Below are 15,760 nucleotides of genomic sequence, written 5' to 3' on the forward strand. Positions count from 1 at the left end.
CAGCACAAGAGGGACATTGAGCTGTTGGAGCGAGTCCAGAGGAGGGCCACGAGGACGATTAGGGACTGGACCACCTCCCGTATGAAGATAGGCTGAGGAAATTGGGGCTGTTCAGCCCGGAGGTGAGAAGGCTGCGTACAGACCTCAAAGCAGCCTTCCAGTATCTGAAGGGGGCCTATAGGGATGCTGGGGAGGGACTCTTCATTAGGGACTGTAGTGACAGGACAAGGGGGAACGGGTTCAAACTAAAACAGGGGAGATTTAGGTTAGTTCTAAGGAATGAGTTCTTCCCTGTGAGGGTGCTGAGGCGCTGACACAAGGTGCCCAGAGAAGCTGTGGCTGCCCCATCCCTGGCAGTGGTCAAGGCCAGGCTGGAAGGGGCTTGGAGCAACCTGGTCTAGTGGAAGGTGTCCCTGTCTGTGGCAGGGGTTGGAGCTGGATGAGCTTCAAGGTCCCTTCCAACCTAAACCAGCCTGTGGTTCTATGACTCTCCTCACCTCAGGCTTGGCTACCTCGTCAGGCTCCGCCATTTTGCTTCCCCCTCCCTCCTCGCCATGGCAACGGCGGGGCCCGCCCCCCGGGTTACCGGAGAAAGGCGAGACCTCCAGCCGCACAGAGCGGCGCTCCGCCGGCCGGTTTAAGGCGGAAGTAGGCAGTGCGCGGCCGGAAGCGGCAGGGCGGCTGGGAGTGTGTTGAGGGGCTGTCATGAAGCCAGCTGTGGACGAGATGTTCCCTGAGGGGGCCGGTCCTTATGTGGACCTCGATGAGGTGAGGGGAGGGGAGCTGCCGGGGCTGCGTGCGAGGGGACAAGTGGTGGGGCCGCCGGTTAGGAGCGGGTGTGGGTGAGGCCCTGCTCTTCAGCGCCTGTTTCCCAGGCAGGGGGAAGCACTGGGCTGCTGATGGACTTGGCCGCCAACGAGAAAGCCGTGCACGCCGACTTCTTTAACGGTAAGCGCCGCCGCGCTCTGGGGTGGGGAATAGCAGGGCACCGGGGAGCTTGCCCGGCTGGTAACGCTTTGGGCCTTGCCTAGTAACGGGTGCTGAAAGTGAAGGTGATCACAGCAAGCCTCGCCGGGTGACTCCTAATCCTGTGTCTTTTGTAGTCGCTGAAGGTCTCTGTAACCACGCTTCTAGTGAGTGCTGTCATCAGTTTCAGTGGTAGATGATGCGGGTGGGGGTGATACAATGCGTATTTCTCCTCTCCTGCAGGCTTTAGGCGATTTAGCATGTTAGTTACTACAAGGAACAATGCCTTATTCTCTTTGCATAGACTGATAGACTGTTTTGGGTTGGAAGGGACCTTAAAGCTCATCCAGTTCCAGCCCTTGCCTGGGCAGTGACACCTTCCGCTAGAACAGGTTGCTCTAAACCCCTTCCAACCTGGCCTTGAACACTGCCAGGGATGGGGCAGCCACAGCTTCTCTGGGCACCTTGTGCCAGCACCCCACCACCCTCAAAGGGGAGAACTTCTTCCTTCTATCTAATAGTTTCTATTAAACAGTGTAAATGCATGTTAAAATGTGGGCTCAGCTTTTTCACATTTGTCTCTGGGTGTTACTACTTTATAGAAAATTCTCAGATTGCTGAAGTTATGCATGCATATGTATCCAAAGCAGACTAAAACTTTTGGGTTTGTATGCTTTCTGCATTTGTAAGTTAACTATAAGCATATATGCATATACAGCTGCTTTTAGAGAGAAGAGCGATGTATCTGGCTGCGTAGCGATAGAATGTACAGCATCTTACAGTGAGTTACTAAGGTGTTTTCTTAATACATCTGAAGAAGTATGTTTAAACATTTCAACAGTGTATTTGAGGCATGTTAGAAAATCTGATGGCTGTGGTGGTGTTGATGCCACAAACCTATTCTGAAATCAGTTAGGTTTCTCATGTTGCTCAAGACTTAGACTACAGATGAAAAAGGCAGTTCAGCATTAATATGCCTTTGAATAGTTTTAAGGGACTTAGCTCTTTGTTGGCGACAGCATATTCAGGAGTACTTCCCAAAGATGAGTACAACAGTTGTGCCTAGCCAGCCACGTCACCAGTCCGAGATGAGCTCTGACAGACAAATGTTATTTGCACCTTCACAGCAATGAGATCCTTTTTAAGGAAATGATTTTTACAGCAAATCAGAAATGTGAGTGTCAGCCTTAAAACAACTCCTAAGTGAGAGCCTGGATGCTGTGACCTAAAGCCATAATTCTGCAGGAGTGTCTCATTTGAAACTTGCTGCATGCATAAAGCCTGTACTTCTTTAGTTCTGGAGTCAGGGGATCATGATTGATCCACTCTGAATGTGATGGCTGCATAATGTGTTTATGAAAGCTCCTCTTTTGAAGCTTTATTTTGCTTTTATGGATTTAATCGTAATGCTTGTATTGTACAAGTGAAGCTATTTAATTTGTCTGTGATAGAGAACATATATATGTGTGTGCCTGTCTTTCTTCTCTGTCTCTTCCCACCCTCGTGTTACAATTATAATAACTGATGGTGCAATAAGTCTCATTTACCTAATTCACCTTTTTAATTTCTGTCTTTAAACCAAATAATGAACTGTACTTGAGTATGTGTATATGTAACAGTTGAGACTTCTAAGGTTAATTTTACCTTATCTTATTTTTCTGACTAGATTTTGAAGATCTCTTTGATGATGATGACATCCAGTGAACATAGTTGTCCAGCTATGCAGTGTTGAGACATGGATTTTTCCCTAGGATCGCCTGTGGTGTCCATTATTTATTAAAATAATCAGAATGGGAAAATCACAGAGGGGGGGAAAAACCTGGCTAAGCTGCTTGAGAAATATGAAAACCAGATGGTTAAAGATAACTAAGGGGGGATTTGTAGGCTGTTATTTCTAGGAAGCTGTGTAGATTTTTCTTAACCTTTTACCTGCTGATGTGCTTATTCAATAAAATACTAAAAAAACCCACCCCTCTCTCTGGCCTATACTTTGGAAGTAGGTATTGCTGTGTTCTGAGCTCCCTTCGAGAACAGTTCTTTTGTTTTATTAAATCATTCACTGTTGCTTTTGGAGGTTGTATAAAGGTACACAGCAGGGGATATTGCTGCCTTGAAGAGTTTTGTTAGTCCCATGGTACAGGATTATCTGGGGCTAAGACAGTTGCTTGTTCTCAGTAGTCTGACTCTCCTTTTTTAAGTCGCATTAGGTGTGCATTGCCTTCTGTTTGGAGATGGATGCCCAGCTACCCTTGGTACTGAAATTTGGGAAGCACATGAATAAAATTACTGGTGTTTACCTTGATATTTTAAGCAGAGAAATGTTCTGGCCCTTGGCCATGAAAATGCTTGGGTTTAAATATGTAATTTAATTCTTGGAATTGTATTCTATAGAAGGAAAATCATTTCAGGATTCTTGGGCAGCAGGTAGTAACTATTCATACTTAGAGGTACAGTGTATATGAATCAGTCTGTAAGGTACCAGCTCAGATTTTGACACAAGTTTTCAGAACACTTCTAGAAATGCTTGATTTTGCACCCTGCAGTGACCAAATTGAATCTCATATAGAACGGAAGAGGTGAGATTTTAGTGTATTATTTCAGAGTCAAGAGTTTAATCCTATCCAATCTTGAGTGTGGTTTGTGTTCCATAAATTGGTAACAAAAAATACTGAGACTGATCTTTCTTTAAAGACTTCACACTATTTAAATTTCACCTGGAATGAGACCCTTTGCTCTCATATTTGTTCCACATATTTGGCTGGGTTTTTTTCATGCGTTTGCCTTACAAAAAGGAAATCTTAAATGTAGCAGCAAGTGTGCTTAACAGTCAGTATGCCCCTGAGCTTAAAAATGGAAGCACGATAAAAACAGTAGGACTTAGGAACACTTACTGTGTTCCTGTGGATTTCTCAACATCCTGTTTCATCATGCAGTGTACATTAAGTCAGCATCCTGACATTTACTCTGCGTAGTGTCTGACATTAAAATCTGTTCCTGCAAGAGCAGTCTTGCTGAGCCTGTCCCCTTTTTCTTTTCAGGCCTTGCTTTGTTTAAAGAGGTTTCAAACTTTCCTCATTGAGACCAATGTAAACATTTTGCCTGAGTGGTACCAACTGCATTTGGACTTTGTAACTTTGGTGCTGTGCTTTCTCCAAACTGGATTTTGAGCAATGAGCTGCTGCCAGTACATGAAGGCTGCATTCTGGGCAGGTGCAAAGGGTGAAATAGATTTAAGAAGCAACTCTTCACTCTTTTAGCTACTTATTTTTTTTGCTGATGCCCAGATTCCTCAAGATGGGTGTCTTGGTTTTGGCATGCTTCTGCTCATGTTTTGTCCAGACTTCTTTGTTTTTCATTTGCCTCCCTCAAGTTGTAAGAAACATGAACCTTAAGTTTGCTGACAGCAGGAGGTATATTGTGTGATACAAATCCATCTTGAACAGGTTGTTCTTTGGCATGAATGGTGTTCTCATTTTGGAGATATCCAAAACTTGTGAAGCTTTGGTTTGAAGGTGCTAATGGGAAGTAGTTCTAGTTTTGTAATGTCATCTTGCTTGATCAAAACATGGAACCTATCTTGATGAAACTGGGTACAGAGCAGATTATGTGCATGGTCCAATACAGCCTAAAACTCTCTTGAGTTTTCATCCTGACCTACCCATTCAGGGTAGGTACAGCTAACACATTTTTTATGAAGCTTTCATGTTTCATGTTTAAAAGCAGCACAACTAGTGCTGTTGGCGCCTGAGAAGTATGGCATGCCTTCCTATAGGGAAGGAATTCGCTCTATGTGGTATGTAAAAGTGTTTGTGTTGGTAAAATTCCGTATGAAGAGGCTGAATGTCATGACCTGCCTTGGTGTGCAGCCGATGCCACTCTGGCTTGTAGCTGCTATGAGTTCTAGGTGGTTCTTTGGTGTTCCCAGCTGTTAACACGCTAATTAAGCTTGCACTTAAATCTGATACCTGGTCTGGGTTAGTTCTGTCAGGATGAAGTGAAATGAAAGGAGCATTCTTCAGGGCTGGATGGTACCAAAGGCTGGTTTGTTGTAGCTGTCTGAAGTACAAAGCTCTATCCTTCGCAATGCGACTAGATGAGGGGTGTGTGTATAGCCTCATCTTTGTAAGGAGAGTTGTGAATGTCTAAGAACTTCTTCAGGAGCTGTAATTTGTTTTGGTCCCTTTTGGGATGGTGCTAATAGAGAAATGCTTCTATAATGAACCAAATGACCTTCAGCTTCACCTTGCTTGTGTGTTATTTGTCAGGCCTTTCAGTCTAATCAATCTGTGGGCAAACAGCCCGTTGTCAGAAAACAGTCACAAGATGTCAGCATCTCGGATAAGAATTGATTTAAAGGACATTTGCCTGCCTTGGCCATTTCATTTATTGAGCTTTGATTCCAGTACCTTCTGTGTAGTTTGACTCATAATGGGTGTTCCTGAGTGAAAGAAAGAGCCTCTTCTAGTAGCATTTTGTACCCACTTGGACTTGTGTATATTACTTCATAAGCTGCTGGGTACTGATCACTATTTCAATGTAGAAATAAAGATTCTAGTCTGAATAGATGATGGAGGTTCTAAGCTTAGTGTTATGAATGTATAAAGCCCACCGCCTGCCTGAGTCTTGGCAGGATGAGGTACTACAGTGCTTCAGAAGGGATGCAGCCAGTTGTGAAGCACAGATGAAAAGGAATAGCTTCAAAACACTTAAATGTCAGCCTGTTCTCTTCGGTACTCACGAGGCCCATTCTCTGTGGGAAGCCCTTAGCTGTCATGGTATATTCTTAGAAATTAAGAATGTGCAGGCTATTTTGAGCTGAGAATAATCAAGTCATTGTGAAGGAGAGAAAGCTGCCACGCTAAAGGAAGCTAGCTGTTGTCTGTACAGTATTTCTGCAGTGCCTCTTCTGAGCTGATTGCCAGGTTAGAATGCAGTGCTCCACTGCTCTTCATGTGAGCCAGAACAGGCAAGCTCAGACCTAGGGTGGCAGTAGTGGGTTTTGCTTGCTTGGTTGGGGTTTGGGGTTTTTCTTAGTTAACTCTCAGGGAATTAAAAGGTTTTGCTTTTAATATTTAACTTCAATAATTGAAGTGGAAGGTCTTTCTCTCAAGAAAGAAGGAATTTATTTTGATTACTAAATCAAGTTCTTCCTGCTTCCCCAGGGTGTTGGGAAGCTGGCAGGCATCTTCCTGCTCTCAATGTGCAGTTGTTCAGCACATGGAAACACGCTGGGCAGATGACAGTGCAGCCCTGTTCTCTGCAAGTCCCCCTGTCAGTGATGGGGCTGGAATGTGAGCATCACATCAGGGTTCTTGGGAAAGCACTCGTACAATGCAAGTCAGTCCTTAGAAGCAGGGGTGGCTTTGGCACAAGAATTTACTTCCATGTTTTTATTTCTAGATTGATTTATTTAGTTTGCCTTTTCTAGTTGATCCAGGTGGTCTTTGCCAAGCAGTGGGGTCAGAATCCTGACCCAAATTATAACCTTTTCCTCAAGCTACTACAGTAGTTCAGAGCAGGAGAGAGGAGCAGTGTCTTTTAAAGCTGGTAAATAGGGGCTTCTGGTGAATACTTCTTATTTATGGGAAAATCGGTTTGTTTGTAGGAAATCTCCAATCAGCCCTAATTCCTGATTTTCCCTGAAAGGGATTTAGAGGAGGGCTTCAACTGGATCTCCTGCTTGTGCTTCCCTGATGCCTTTCCATAAAGCTGTCTGGCTTTGTGGGTGGGATCCCACAGATTGTCTTGTGGGTGGAAATCCTGCCACACAGTAAGAGATAGGTGTTGATGTTTAATGCTTTCATTTCAGTGGAATAAACCTTTCCTTCCCCTTGGATTGGCTGGAGAGTAACAAACTGCACCCGCATGTAAGGAAGTCACACAACTGTCCTCAAAGAGCAATGGCATTACACTGGGCTGGTCTCCTGGCATGATTAAGGAGGATCTGTGGGTGGGTTTGTTGATCTAAAATCCCATGGCAGACTGAGTGTTTTCATCATGTACCTGTATATAGTACAAACATCATAAAAACAAGTGGTAGCCTTGCTCCCATCCTTGCTCAGTGTTAGTTTCCTCCAGAGTATTTCAAAGTGTGAACTTTCAATCCGATTGTTTTTCCACTATGGAAGTACAGTGGCTGATGAGCTAAGTACAGGACTTTATCCTAACCTTTTTGCCTCCTTCCATGCTGACAAGCCTCTAGTGAGTTTATACTTCACAAATAAGTACAAGTCTTACAGGCAATTATCTCGTTCTTGTAGTTCTTCATGGTTTAGTGCACTGCTATTTGTATTCCAGTTAATTACTGGCACAAGTGATTACCTGGTATTGAGGCACAATTAGGATCAGCCTATCAATTAGGATATGTGCCTGTTTGGCCATGTTTTCCCAAAACACAGGTTTATGGAACACTGAGGGAGGGTAAAAACACAGCCACTCGGTAATGGAAAAAGGCTGGATTCATTAGGAACTCCCCTGAGCTCATCCTCCAGGACCTCATTACCCTCTCAAACCCTATTTGCAGCTCTCCCTAAAAGCAGCACAAGGAAAGCATGGTGCCCTGTAGCTCCCTGCTCTTGGGTTACCACAATTGGGCTGCCCTTGTGCTCCTGGCATGGAGAGCTAGGGAGGTGGAGATTGGAAACCCACGCTACACACAGGTATCTGGGTTGTTCCTGGGCTATGAGCACTCCCTGGGGCCTTGCAGCCTTGGAGGGGCCCTGGCTTCAGTGGGGCAGAGGTGTGTGCTGAGGGGGGGGGGGGGGATGCTTTTCTGCCAGCCCTGCCCTGTGTCTGTGCTTGCTTTGCTGATGGGATGAGCCTCTGCTGGGAGCATTTGCCCTAGGGGAGAGCTGGGAGGGGCCGATTGTAGCTCTTGGGGTGTGCAAAGTGGTTTTGTGGGTGGGTGATGGGTTAAACTGGGATTTTGTGCTGGAGCGGTAACTGTCACTTTAGATCCTCAGCCAGTGAAGTCCCTCTCTGCCTGGTCAGTCAGGGTAGATTTAGGCACAGTGGCTCTGGGGAAACAGTCTGGAAACAAGAGCTGATGTTATCCAAAAAGGAGGCAATACAGTGTGAGATGCTGAAGCCTTGGTGAAAGCTAGAGGGTGGGGGGCTTTGTGAAAGCAAAATGGGCTGTCCCTCTATGTGTGCCAGCCCAGGCTGCCCCCAGCTTGCTACAAAATATAAGCGAGGAGAACACAATAAAGCATGGGATTGTTCTCATTGAGTTTTTTATTGTTGTTGTTATATGTAATATAGTAATTCACTGGAGTGTGAAGTGCTGCTGTTGGAAGTAATTTCAGTTGAAGCGTTTAGTGCCGTTGTGTGCTTGTAATTTCACATTAGCGCTGATCTGTGTTAGCTTGTTCTGAAGCTTAATGGGACTCTTCTTTGGATGTATCTGAGAAACTACCAAATCCTCTTTTAGCTAATAGACAAGCTCCTTGGAGAGCAGTTTGATGGGACTGTGGCTAGTTCCAGCCTTAATACTCTTCTTCCATTAAGGTAACCTTGCTGAGAGCTGGGGCAGGTCCTGAGGATGTTCATCCCAGGAGCCCACTGGAGCACACCACGTGAAGCTCTGCTCAGCTGGTGTGCAAAACGCTGCTTATGGCACACTTATGCCATAAGAAGAGTAGAAAACTGGTTGCTAGATCTCAACTTCTGACTGCATTTTGGAGCTATTCAAAGGGGAGATGTACCAGGATCCTGCCAGCTTGCAGATGGAAACCGTGAGATGCTGCTCATGTGTTCCATGCTGGTGGCCTCTGGGATGATCAAGTACTCAAGCTATCACTTCCAGCATGTGGTGGGTGATTTGGGAAGGGTCATTTCCACCCTGAGATTCCCTCTGCCCGAGATCCTTGAAGTACCTTCTGCTACCCCATCAGACATCAGGTGTTTGCAGGGGAGCATCTGGCATTTCTGAGCATCACAGTTGTGCAGGCAATGCATCTGTCATCACCTCAGGACCCCAGAGCCACGCGGTCAGTAGGCTGTTTTTGGTATGTGGCCTCACCAGCATTCATAAGGCTTTTCAAATACATCGAAAGAGAAGATCCTGCCCTGAACAAGCACGCTGTCTACATTAGAGGTAACAATAGAAGATAGACATAGAAGGAAAATCAAAGGATTACAATTAATGAAAGTTAATAACCTGAATATATTCAAGGATCTGGGCTAAAGAAGGGAGACAACAAACCATGGGTGGAAACCAAAGGCCCTAATAGGACAGCATGTTACAATGGTAAAAAAGGAGCCATCTGTTCCAGCTGAAAACAAGAGCAGAGATGGCTTTTGTGAGCAGTCTTCTACATATTCTACTCCAATTTAAAATGTGTATCATTGTTTTTAGTGGACTTAAGTGGTTAACAAAGGGAAATTTAAAATGGGATATCTAAATGTAATTGATTGTTCTCTTGTTTTTAAATTCAAAAGAGGTTAGGCCATCTTGAGAGTTACTTTTGGCCCAGCTTTCCACAAGAAGAGCAAGACCCAAGGTAGAAGTAAACTCCTAGTCCCACAGAAGTGACTCATTAACCTCACTTATTGGTCCACCCTTGGCAACTGTTGCCCCCATGAAAGGCAGTTATCGGGTAAATACAGTATAGCTATAGCACCAGTGCCCCAGGGCACTGTCCGGGGTTAAGCCACCTCCTCCTATCCCGAGCAGGACCACCTTCTTTAGCGGCCGTCCATATCTGGGTACAAGAGGAAGCCCATGAAAGTGGAATCATTGACATTGTCAGCATAGATGCCGTTGTTGTCCCCTTCCCCGTACACCTGAAGCCAGACCTCATCCCCAGAGCTGAGGTGGAGCAAGATGGAGCCACTCGCTTGGTCAACATTGTTCTTCTGGAACTGGTCATAGGTGAACATCACTGCCCTGTCCTTCTTGTAGAGGCTGACCTTGACATCCGTCAGGTAGACCGTCAGGTGGTAGGTGAAGTAGTACGTGCCAGGGATGGTGCAGAAGAACTTGCCGGTGGATGCATCATAGTGCTTCTGCTCATTGTAGTAGATCTTGGTGAAGCGGATGGGGACATTGGGGTGGGGGGCTCGGTCCGTCAGCCCCACGCTGAAGGCAGAGCGGTAGATGAAGGCACCTTCGCCCTTGTCCCCCTTCTGCCCTGGGTATCCAGGGAATCCTCGTGGCCCTTCCTTCCCTGGGATTCCTGCTTCGCCTGGGTCACCTTTGGGACCTTGCATACCTGGGAGACAGAGTGGAAACGGGGAATTCTGTTAGCACAGTGCCAGCAGCTGCTACGCACCAGCCCAAAATATAGAGGGAGGTGTAGCATGAGGATTGGCACAGCAGCAGTGACTTCAACATCCATGTGAGCTGAGTCAGCAACTGAAAAGCCCACTCAACCCCCCCAGGCTGTGTGCAGAGCATGTCTGATTTCCAGCATGTAATGATTTCCCTCATTAGCTGGAAAAACAGCCACCAGCCAAATTCTTTGTCTTAGGTTGTAGAATCTCCATCCCTTCAGATATTCGAAAGCCATCAGAGATCAGGCATGGACCCAGTGTGAGATCTGCTGGGGCTAGGCCTGCCCCCTGGCTCCAGCATGGATGTACCCCATGTTTCTTACCAACCTTCCTCTCCTTTCTCTCCCTTTAACCCGTCTTTTCCGTCTTTCCCGTCCCGGCCAGGGAGCCCATTGTGGCCAGGATAGCCAGGCGCTCCTCCCATCCAGTTGGCACATGGAGTTTTGGGTTCTGGCTCGCCTTCCTGGGCAGCCACCTCTGTGCAATGGGGGGCCAGCAGCAGCAGCAGCGAGCAAAGGAGGAAGCCCCTCATCATCGGTTCCTGATGTGGACATGCACTGTGTTAGCTTTAAAGGTTAATAGGGAGAAAAACAGCAAACAAAACCCCACCCTGATAACTGAGAGGCACGAAGACTAAAGTTTAAATCAACATGTCCAAAGCAAAGCAATTCTGCTTTCCCCAGGGACTCCTCTGTGTACAGCATAGCACTGGGGTGAGCTCACAAGCCAAGCCAGGATGGGGCGCCTGGGAGCACATCCAGTGTGGAGAGGAGCAAATGCCAGAGTTGCCCTCAGCAACTCATGGGCTTTTTGCATGGACACGGCTGTATCTCAGGATCAAGTACAGCAGATGCCAGAGTACCACAAATTACGTGTTTGATTATGGGAAGAGGATTACACATCCAGGGATTATGCATCTTGGAAGTGTTCAAGGCCAGGTTGGATGGGGCTTTGAGCAACCTGGTTTAGTGGAAGGTGCCTCTGCCCATGCAGGGGTTGGAATTGGATGAGCTTTAAGGTCCCTTCCAAACCTAACCAGTCTGTGATTCTTGAAGACAAGTTGTGCAGTGTCTAAGCACTGTAGGGTCAGGTTTTTCTTCAGCTGCATTGCTAGTCAGAGCAATCAGTGCAACTCCCAAGAACCATGTCAGTGGTGGTGCCCTACAGCCAGCCTGGGGCTTTTGCTCCCAGAAATCAATGGGACCTTGGTGGGCTTTCGGTCTGGCTTTTAGGAAACAGATATTTTAAAAAGAGTATTGTGTGATACTGCTCCAGCAGAGATTATACCCTGGAATGGCCCATTATGAGGATTCTAAGTGGCACAATAGGCAGTGAAAGGTGAGTAACAGCATGGCCATTAGAGTCCCTAGCTCTGTAATTTCCAAGAAAAATAGTATTCCAGATCAATTCCTTTGCAGAGTTGATTTTCCTGTGTGAGCTATTTAAATGTCATACTTTAAATAATGTCTCATTAGCTCTTGCATGATTTCATCAAAGGAAGCTAAAGAAATGTGCTGGGTTTGGCTGGGATAGAGTTAATTTTCTTCATAGCAGCTGGTACGGGACTGTGTTTTGGATTTGTGCTGGGAACAGTGTTGACCACACAGAGATGGTTTAGTTACTGCTGAGCAGTGATTGCACAGAGCCAAGCCCTTTTCTGCTCCTCACCCCATCAGCGAGCAGGCTGGGGATGCACAAGGAGCTGGGGGGTACACAGCTGGGACAGCTGAACACAGGACCCAAGGGGCATTCCATATGATGTCTCATTCTCAGCATATAAAGCCAGGGGGAGGCTGGCCAGAAGCTGCTGCTTTGCATCGGTCGGTTGAAGTGAGCAGTTGTTTTAATTTGAATCGCTTGTCTTTCTTGGGATTTATTTCTCTCTCTTGGTTATTTTTCCATTCATTACCTCTGCCCTTTTGGGAGCGAAATGTCCCTTTGCAACGAGGGATGTAGCAATTGTCCACGAACCAGGGTGGACAAGTGAAATGGGTGTCTATAATCCTGAAAGCGGCTTGGGTTGGCAAGTGAGAGTGTGCATATTTGGGCACACTCTGATATGGCCACTTTGCCATGGCATGAAGCAGAGGTGTTCCTGTCCCCCCATGTGAGTCCCCTCCTGCTCAGCTACACGCATGCACTATCCATAATCGGCACAGGCTGCCAGGGAATCTCTGAACTGTGTTAACACACGCTAGTGTTCAATAGAAATCTGTGTGTCTTGGTGATTTTGTTTGTTCTAGTTCCACTTTCTCATATGCGTCCTAGAAAGCAAATATCAAAACTTCAGCAATGTGTGCCCCAGAACCTGCTCTTTTGCTGGTGCAAATTAAAACCCTCCTTTATGGTCAGAAGTGGTGCACATTTGAGTCATCCCAAAGCAGGGCTGCAAGGACTTTTACTGGCAGATACCTTTCCAGCTTGCTCTGAAGGGCTCAAAGCGATGCCCTTCCCAGAGCATCCCTGGGTGACTCTTCACTGCACCTAGCTTTCTCCTGGCCCATAAGGAAACTGTATTGATATGCAAGTAGAAATCTTCTTCTATTTGCTACAGCTTGACTCAAACGCTGGTGGCTTGCTTCTTTGAGAAATGGAGTAATTCTCTGGTATACGGATGTATTGCAAAGGGAAAGTTTTAACCTATGACTGTTAGCTCTGAGTTTAATCTCCAGTGATCTCCCCTTACTTTACCTTTCCTATTTCTTTCTGTCTGATGCTCAGTAGTGTAACATGAAATAATCTACTATATTTGAATGTCAATTATACCTTTTGGACAAGTGAAGTTGAACTAAGTTGTCTTGGTGGCTTTCTGTTATTCCCTCGGCAGCCACTGTATTAAAAGCTCATATATATTATATGAAGCTTATTCATATATAAGGAGAAATCAGTGTATCACCCATAAGGACAATGCATTCATAAGTGCAATATAGGGATTTGGACCATAATTCAGAATTTAAATTTCCCATAACACTATATTAATAATTATGCTATTAAACATATTAATAATTATTAATAATTGTAATTATATATTAAAAAAAAACACAAACTCATACCTCTCTGCACAAAACACAGAACAGAAAATCCACCTGTTTTCCAGCTCCACTATATTCTTCAATCAGGAGTCTGGCTTATGCTGATCTTTCTTTTGCCTTTGTAATCCCTTGTAGCACAGTTTTTGCTGACATTCCAGGGGGCTTGCACCTTAAATCTGGGTAGTGCAGGTTTCTGGCAAGGAACTGATAGGACTTGGGGAGATTTGGGGTAAACCCAGTCTTCCCAGGAGTCTTTGAGGAAAGAGTGGAATCATAAGGTGCCAGCACAGTGCTCACATTGCCATATGGTTTTTCACCGTTGTTCCTGTCTGCTTTTGATTTAGGAGTTTTGATCTCTAAATAGTGTTTCCAAAACCAGGAGTACGAATGTAAGGGAGAAGGGCTATTCTTGGTTTAAAGTACTCTTTAGCTATTCTGAGAATAACTTTAAGAAAGGAAACATTGCAACAGAGGAGTGTTTGTCTGATTCAATCCCAAAAGAAGAGAAAATCTGAATTTAGTAAGAAGGGGTTAAAAGAAAAGTCATGCTTACCAGCTGCTTTGAGTCCTAGTTGGCTTGTTGCAGTCTCTTTGGAAATGAAGCCTGGCTACTACAACGCTATCCCTAAGGGCACAGGGAGCTGTCAGCTCAGACAGTGCATTTTCCATTTGCTATTGCGCATGCTGACATAAAAGTTGGGTTTTCCCATTAATTTTTCTTGGACATCACTTAAGTTTCGGACCATTTATATAATCCGGTCACAGTGGGATAGCTTGCAAAGGTAGCCTTAATGGGGAAAAGATGGGTTTGGGAATTTGATGGGACCTGAAGGAGCAATGGTTTGCTGGAGAAGCTCACGTGAAGACCTGCTCATCCCAGGCTGGGCTTCTACAGCACAAGATGCTGCTTTGTGTGAACTGGGAAATGTTGTTAGCAGGTGATAGAGAAAGCGTCTCTTCAGCCTTGTATTCACACACTCATAGGGGTTTTTATCAGTGTATTAGTAGATGAATTACTCTGTGTGAAGCCTCAGCTTCTCCCTTTAATGGCAAGAGCTGTTCCTGCCTGGAGGCTGCTGCTGCATCAAAGAAGGGCAAAGCTGCCTGAGAGAAAGGGCAGAGCTGGGGGAGAGGGTTTTGTCTTAAGTCAGCCAAGTGCATGCCAGCACTATAGTAAATCATTTGAGTCATTTCAGCCCTAGAGATGGCTTCCAACCCACCATGTTTTGGCTTTAGATCAGGACAAAGTCTTTTTCAAGGTTAGCTAAGCAAGATCTTGGCAAACCTGGGCTCACAAGAAGGACTAAGAAAATATAATCTGGTGCATTTGTTGCAGCAGGGTATGGGGAGCCAGTATTGGGAAGCTGGTGTCCTTGGGAGAGGGGAAACAGGACTGTGTCCTCATTACTGAGTTATTGTAAACAGCTGGCTATCTGAAAGGACTAAAAGGATGTCTATATGGACACCTTGAAGTCCCAAGGAGTAGCGTGCAGAAGGGAGGAGCCCCAGGACGCCTGCTTGCTACCTGCCTTAGTTTGGTCAAGCGGTCCAACATTTTATTATTTGCTTTGGATGATGGCTTTTCCATACAATGTTGAGACTTAAAATATGATGGAAATCGAGTTGTACCTGCTATTTTCTTATAAATGTGGCTTGCTGAAGCCATGTGTGTGCCTATGTGCGTGTGATGCCAATGTTTCTATTGAAGCCTTGTCTCCTGAGAGATGAATGGAGGAGCAGGATCTTGGAACTGAGGTAGGAACTCTTTACAGTGGAGACTGTTTTCATCTGCCTGTTCCCTGTATCAGCAAGACAAAGCTGGTATCCCTGCCAGCTCTTGGCTTGAACCCCAAAATATATGATTGCAGTATTCATGAGGCAGACAGGATATAGAGCTGGACTTGATGTGTTTAATAGGTAGTGCTGCAGTTGCCTCATGGCCTTTCAATTCAGTTGTTAGGAAAATACCACAGTTATCAATCTTTCAGTAGTCCATCAAACACCTGGCCAGATGTTATCCCTGCCTCTCAGAAGAGGGGTGGGAGTTTATCTCTAGGAGTACAACCAGCTGATACACCACCCGAGGTACTTGCTTGTGATTACGTTGTCTTACACGCTTAGTTTGTGTGTTGGTCCTGGCTCCTGTTCCCTCTTGCAGAGAAGGATATTGTACATAATCCTACAATAACAAGTGAGTTACTTCTGGTGTGTGAGAGGAAAACCTTTGCTCTGCCTGGTGACAAGCAGAGCCTGCCACCAAATGTGGTCTGGACCAGCAGTGCTTGAAGGCAGCAGCTCTGACTGGGGCTGTGGGGGCTCTTTTTAGCATAGAGAAAGCTGCTGTCCATAGGTCCTGCAGCACCTTCTTCTCTTTGCACTGCAGTGACCATATCAGTGGTGTGGGATATGCTGGCTGTACCTAACTAACTCAGCTACTAAACCTTGTGCTGAGCCTGATGCAAGCCTGCAAATATGAAAAACACAAGCCC

General features: G+C 45.7%; 2 protein-coding genes across 2 annotated transcripts; one reads left to right on the top strand and one right to left on the bottom strand.

Moving 5' to 3' along the window:
- The first annotated feature begins 680 nt into the window (after positions 1–680).
- On the top strand, positions 681–2,935 carry COPS9 (COP9 signalosome subunit 9). Its single transcript, XM_061465433.1, has 3 exons — positions 681–768; positions 876–948; positions 2,633–2,935. The coding sequence occupies exons 1-3, from the start codon at positions 706–708 to the stop codon at positions 2,668–2,670; spliced, it is 174 nt and encodes a 57-aa protein (XP_061321417.1). The 5' UTR covers positions 681–705; the 3' UTR covers positions 2,671–2,935.
- A 5,263-nt stretch (positions 2,936–8,198) lies between these two features.
- ADIPOQ (adiponectin, C1Q and collagen domain containing) lies at positions 8,199–13,969 on the bottom strand. Its single transcript, XM_061465420.1, has 3 exons — positions 13,825–13,969; positions 10,567–10,780; positions 8,199–10,178 (listed from the first exon to the last, which is right to left on the bottom strand). The coding sequence occupies exons 2-3, from the start codon at positions 10,772–10,774 to the stop codon at positions 9,652–9,654; spliced, it is 735 nt and encodes a 244-aa protein (XP_061321404.1). The 5' UTR covers positions 10,775–10,780; positions 13,825–13,969; the 3' UTR covers positions 8,199–9,651.
- Between the last annotated feature and the right edge of the window lie 1,791 nt (positions 13,970–15,760).

This window comes from Pezoporus flaviventris, unplaced genomic scaffold (genome assembly GCF_033815535.1).
Source record: "Pezoporus flaviventris isolate CSIRO_AGI_PZ_B2104156 unplaced genomic scaffold, CSIRO_AGI_Pfla_v1 ptg000040l, whole genome shotgun sequence".
NCBI lineage: Eukaryota > Metazoa > Chordata > Aves > Psittaciformes > Psittacidae > Pezoporus > Pezoporus flaviventris.

Bases quoted from the DNA above. Each gene is read 5' to 3' on its own strand.
- COPS9 (XM_061465433.1), top strand. From the start codon at position 706: ATGAAGCCAGCTGTGGACGAGATGTTCCCTGAGGGGGCCGGTCCTTAT. The intron at 769-875 runs GTGAGGGGAGGG...CCTGTTTCCCAG, and splicing joins CTTATGTGGACCTCGATGAG to GCAGGGGGAAGCACTGGGCT. The intron at 949-2,632 runs GTAAGCGCCGCC...TTTTCTGACTAG, and splicing joins GCACGCCGACTTCTTTAACG to ATTTTGAAGATCTCTTTGAT.
- ADIPOQ (XM_061465420.1), bottom strand. From the start codon at position 10,774: ATGATGAGGGGCTTCCTCCTTTGCTCGCTGCTGCTGCTGCTGGCCCCC. The intron at 10,179-10,566 runs GTTGGTAAGAAA...TCTGTCTCCCAG, and splicing joins GGGAGAGAAAGGAGAGGAAG to GTATGCAAGGTCCCAAAGGT.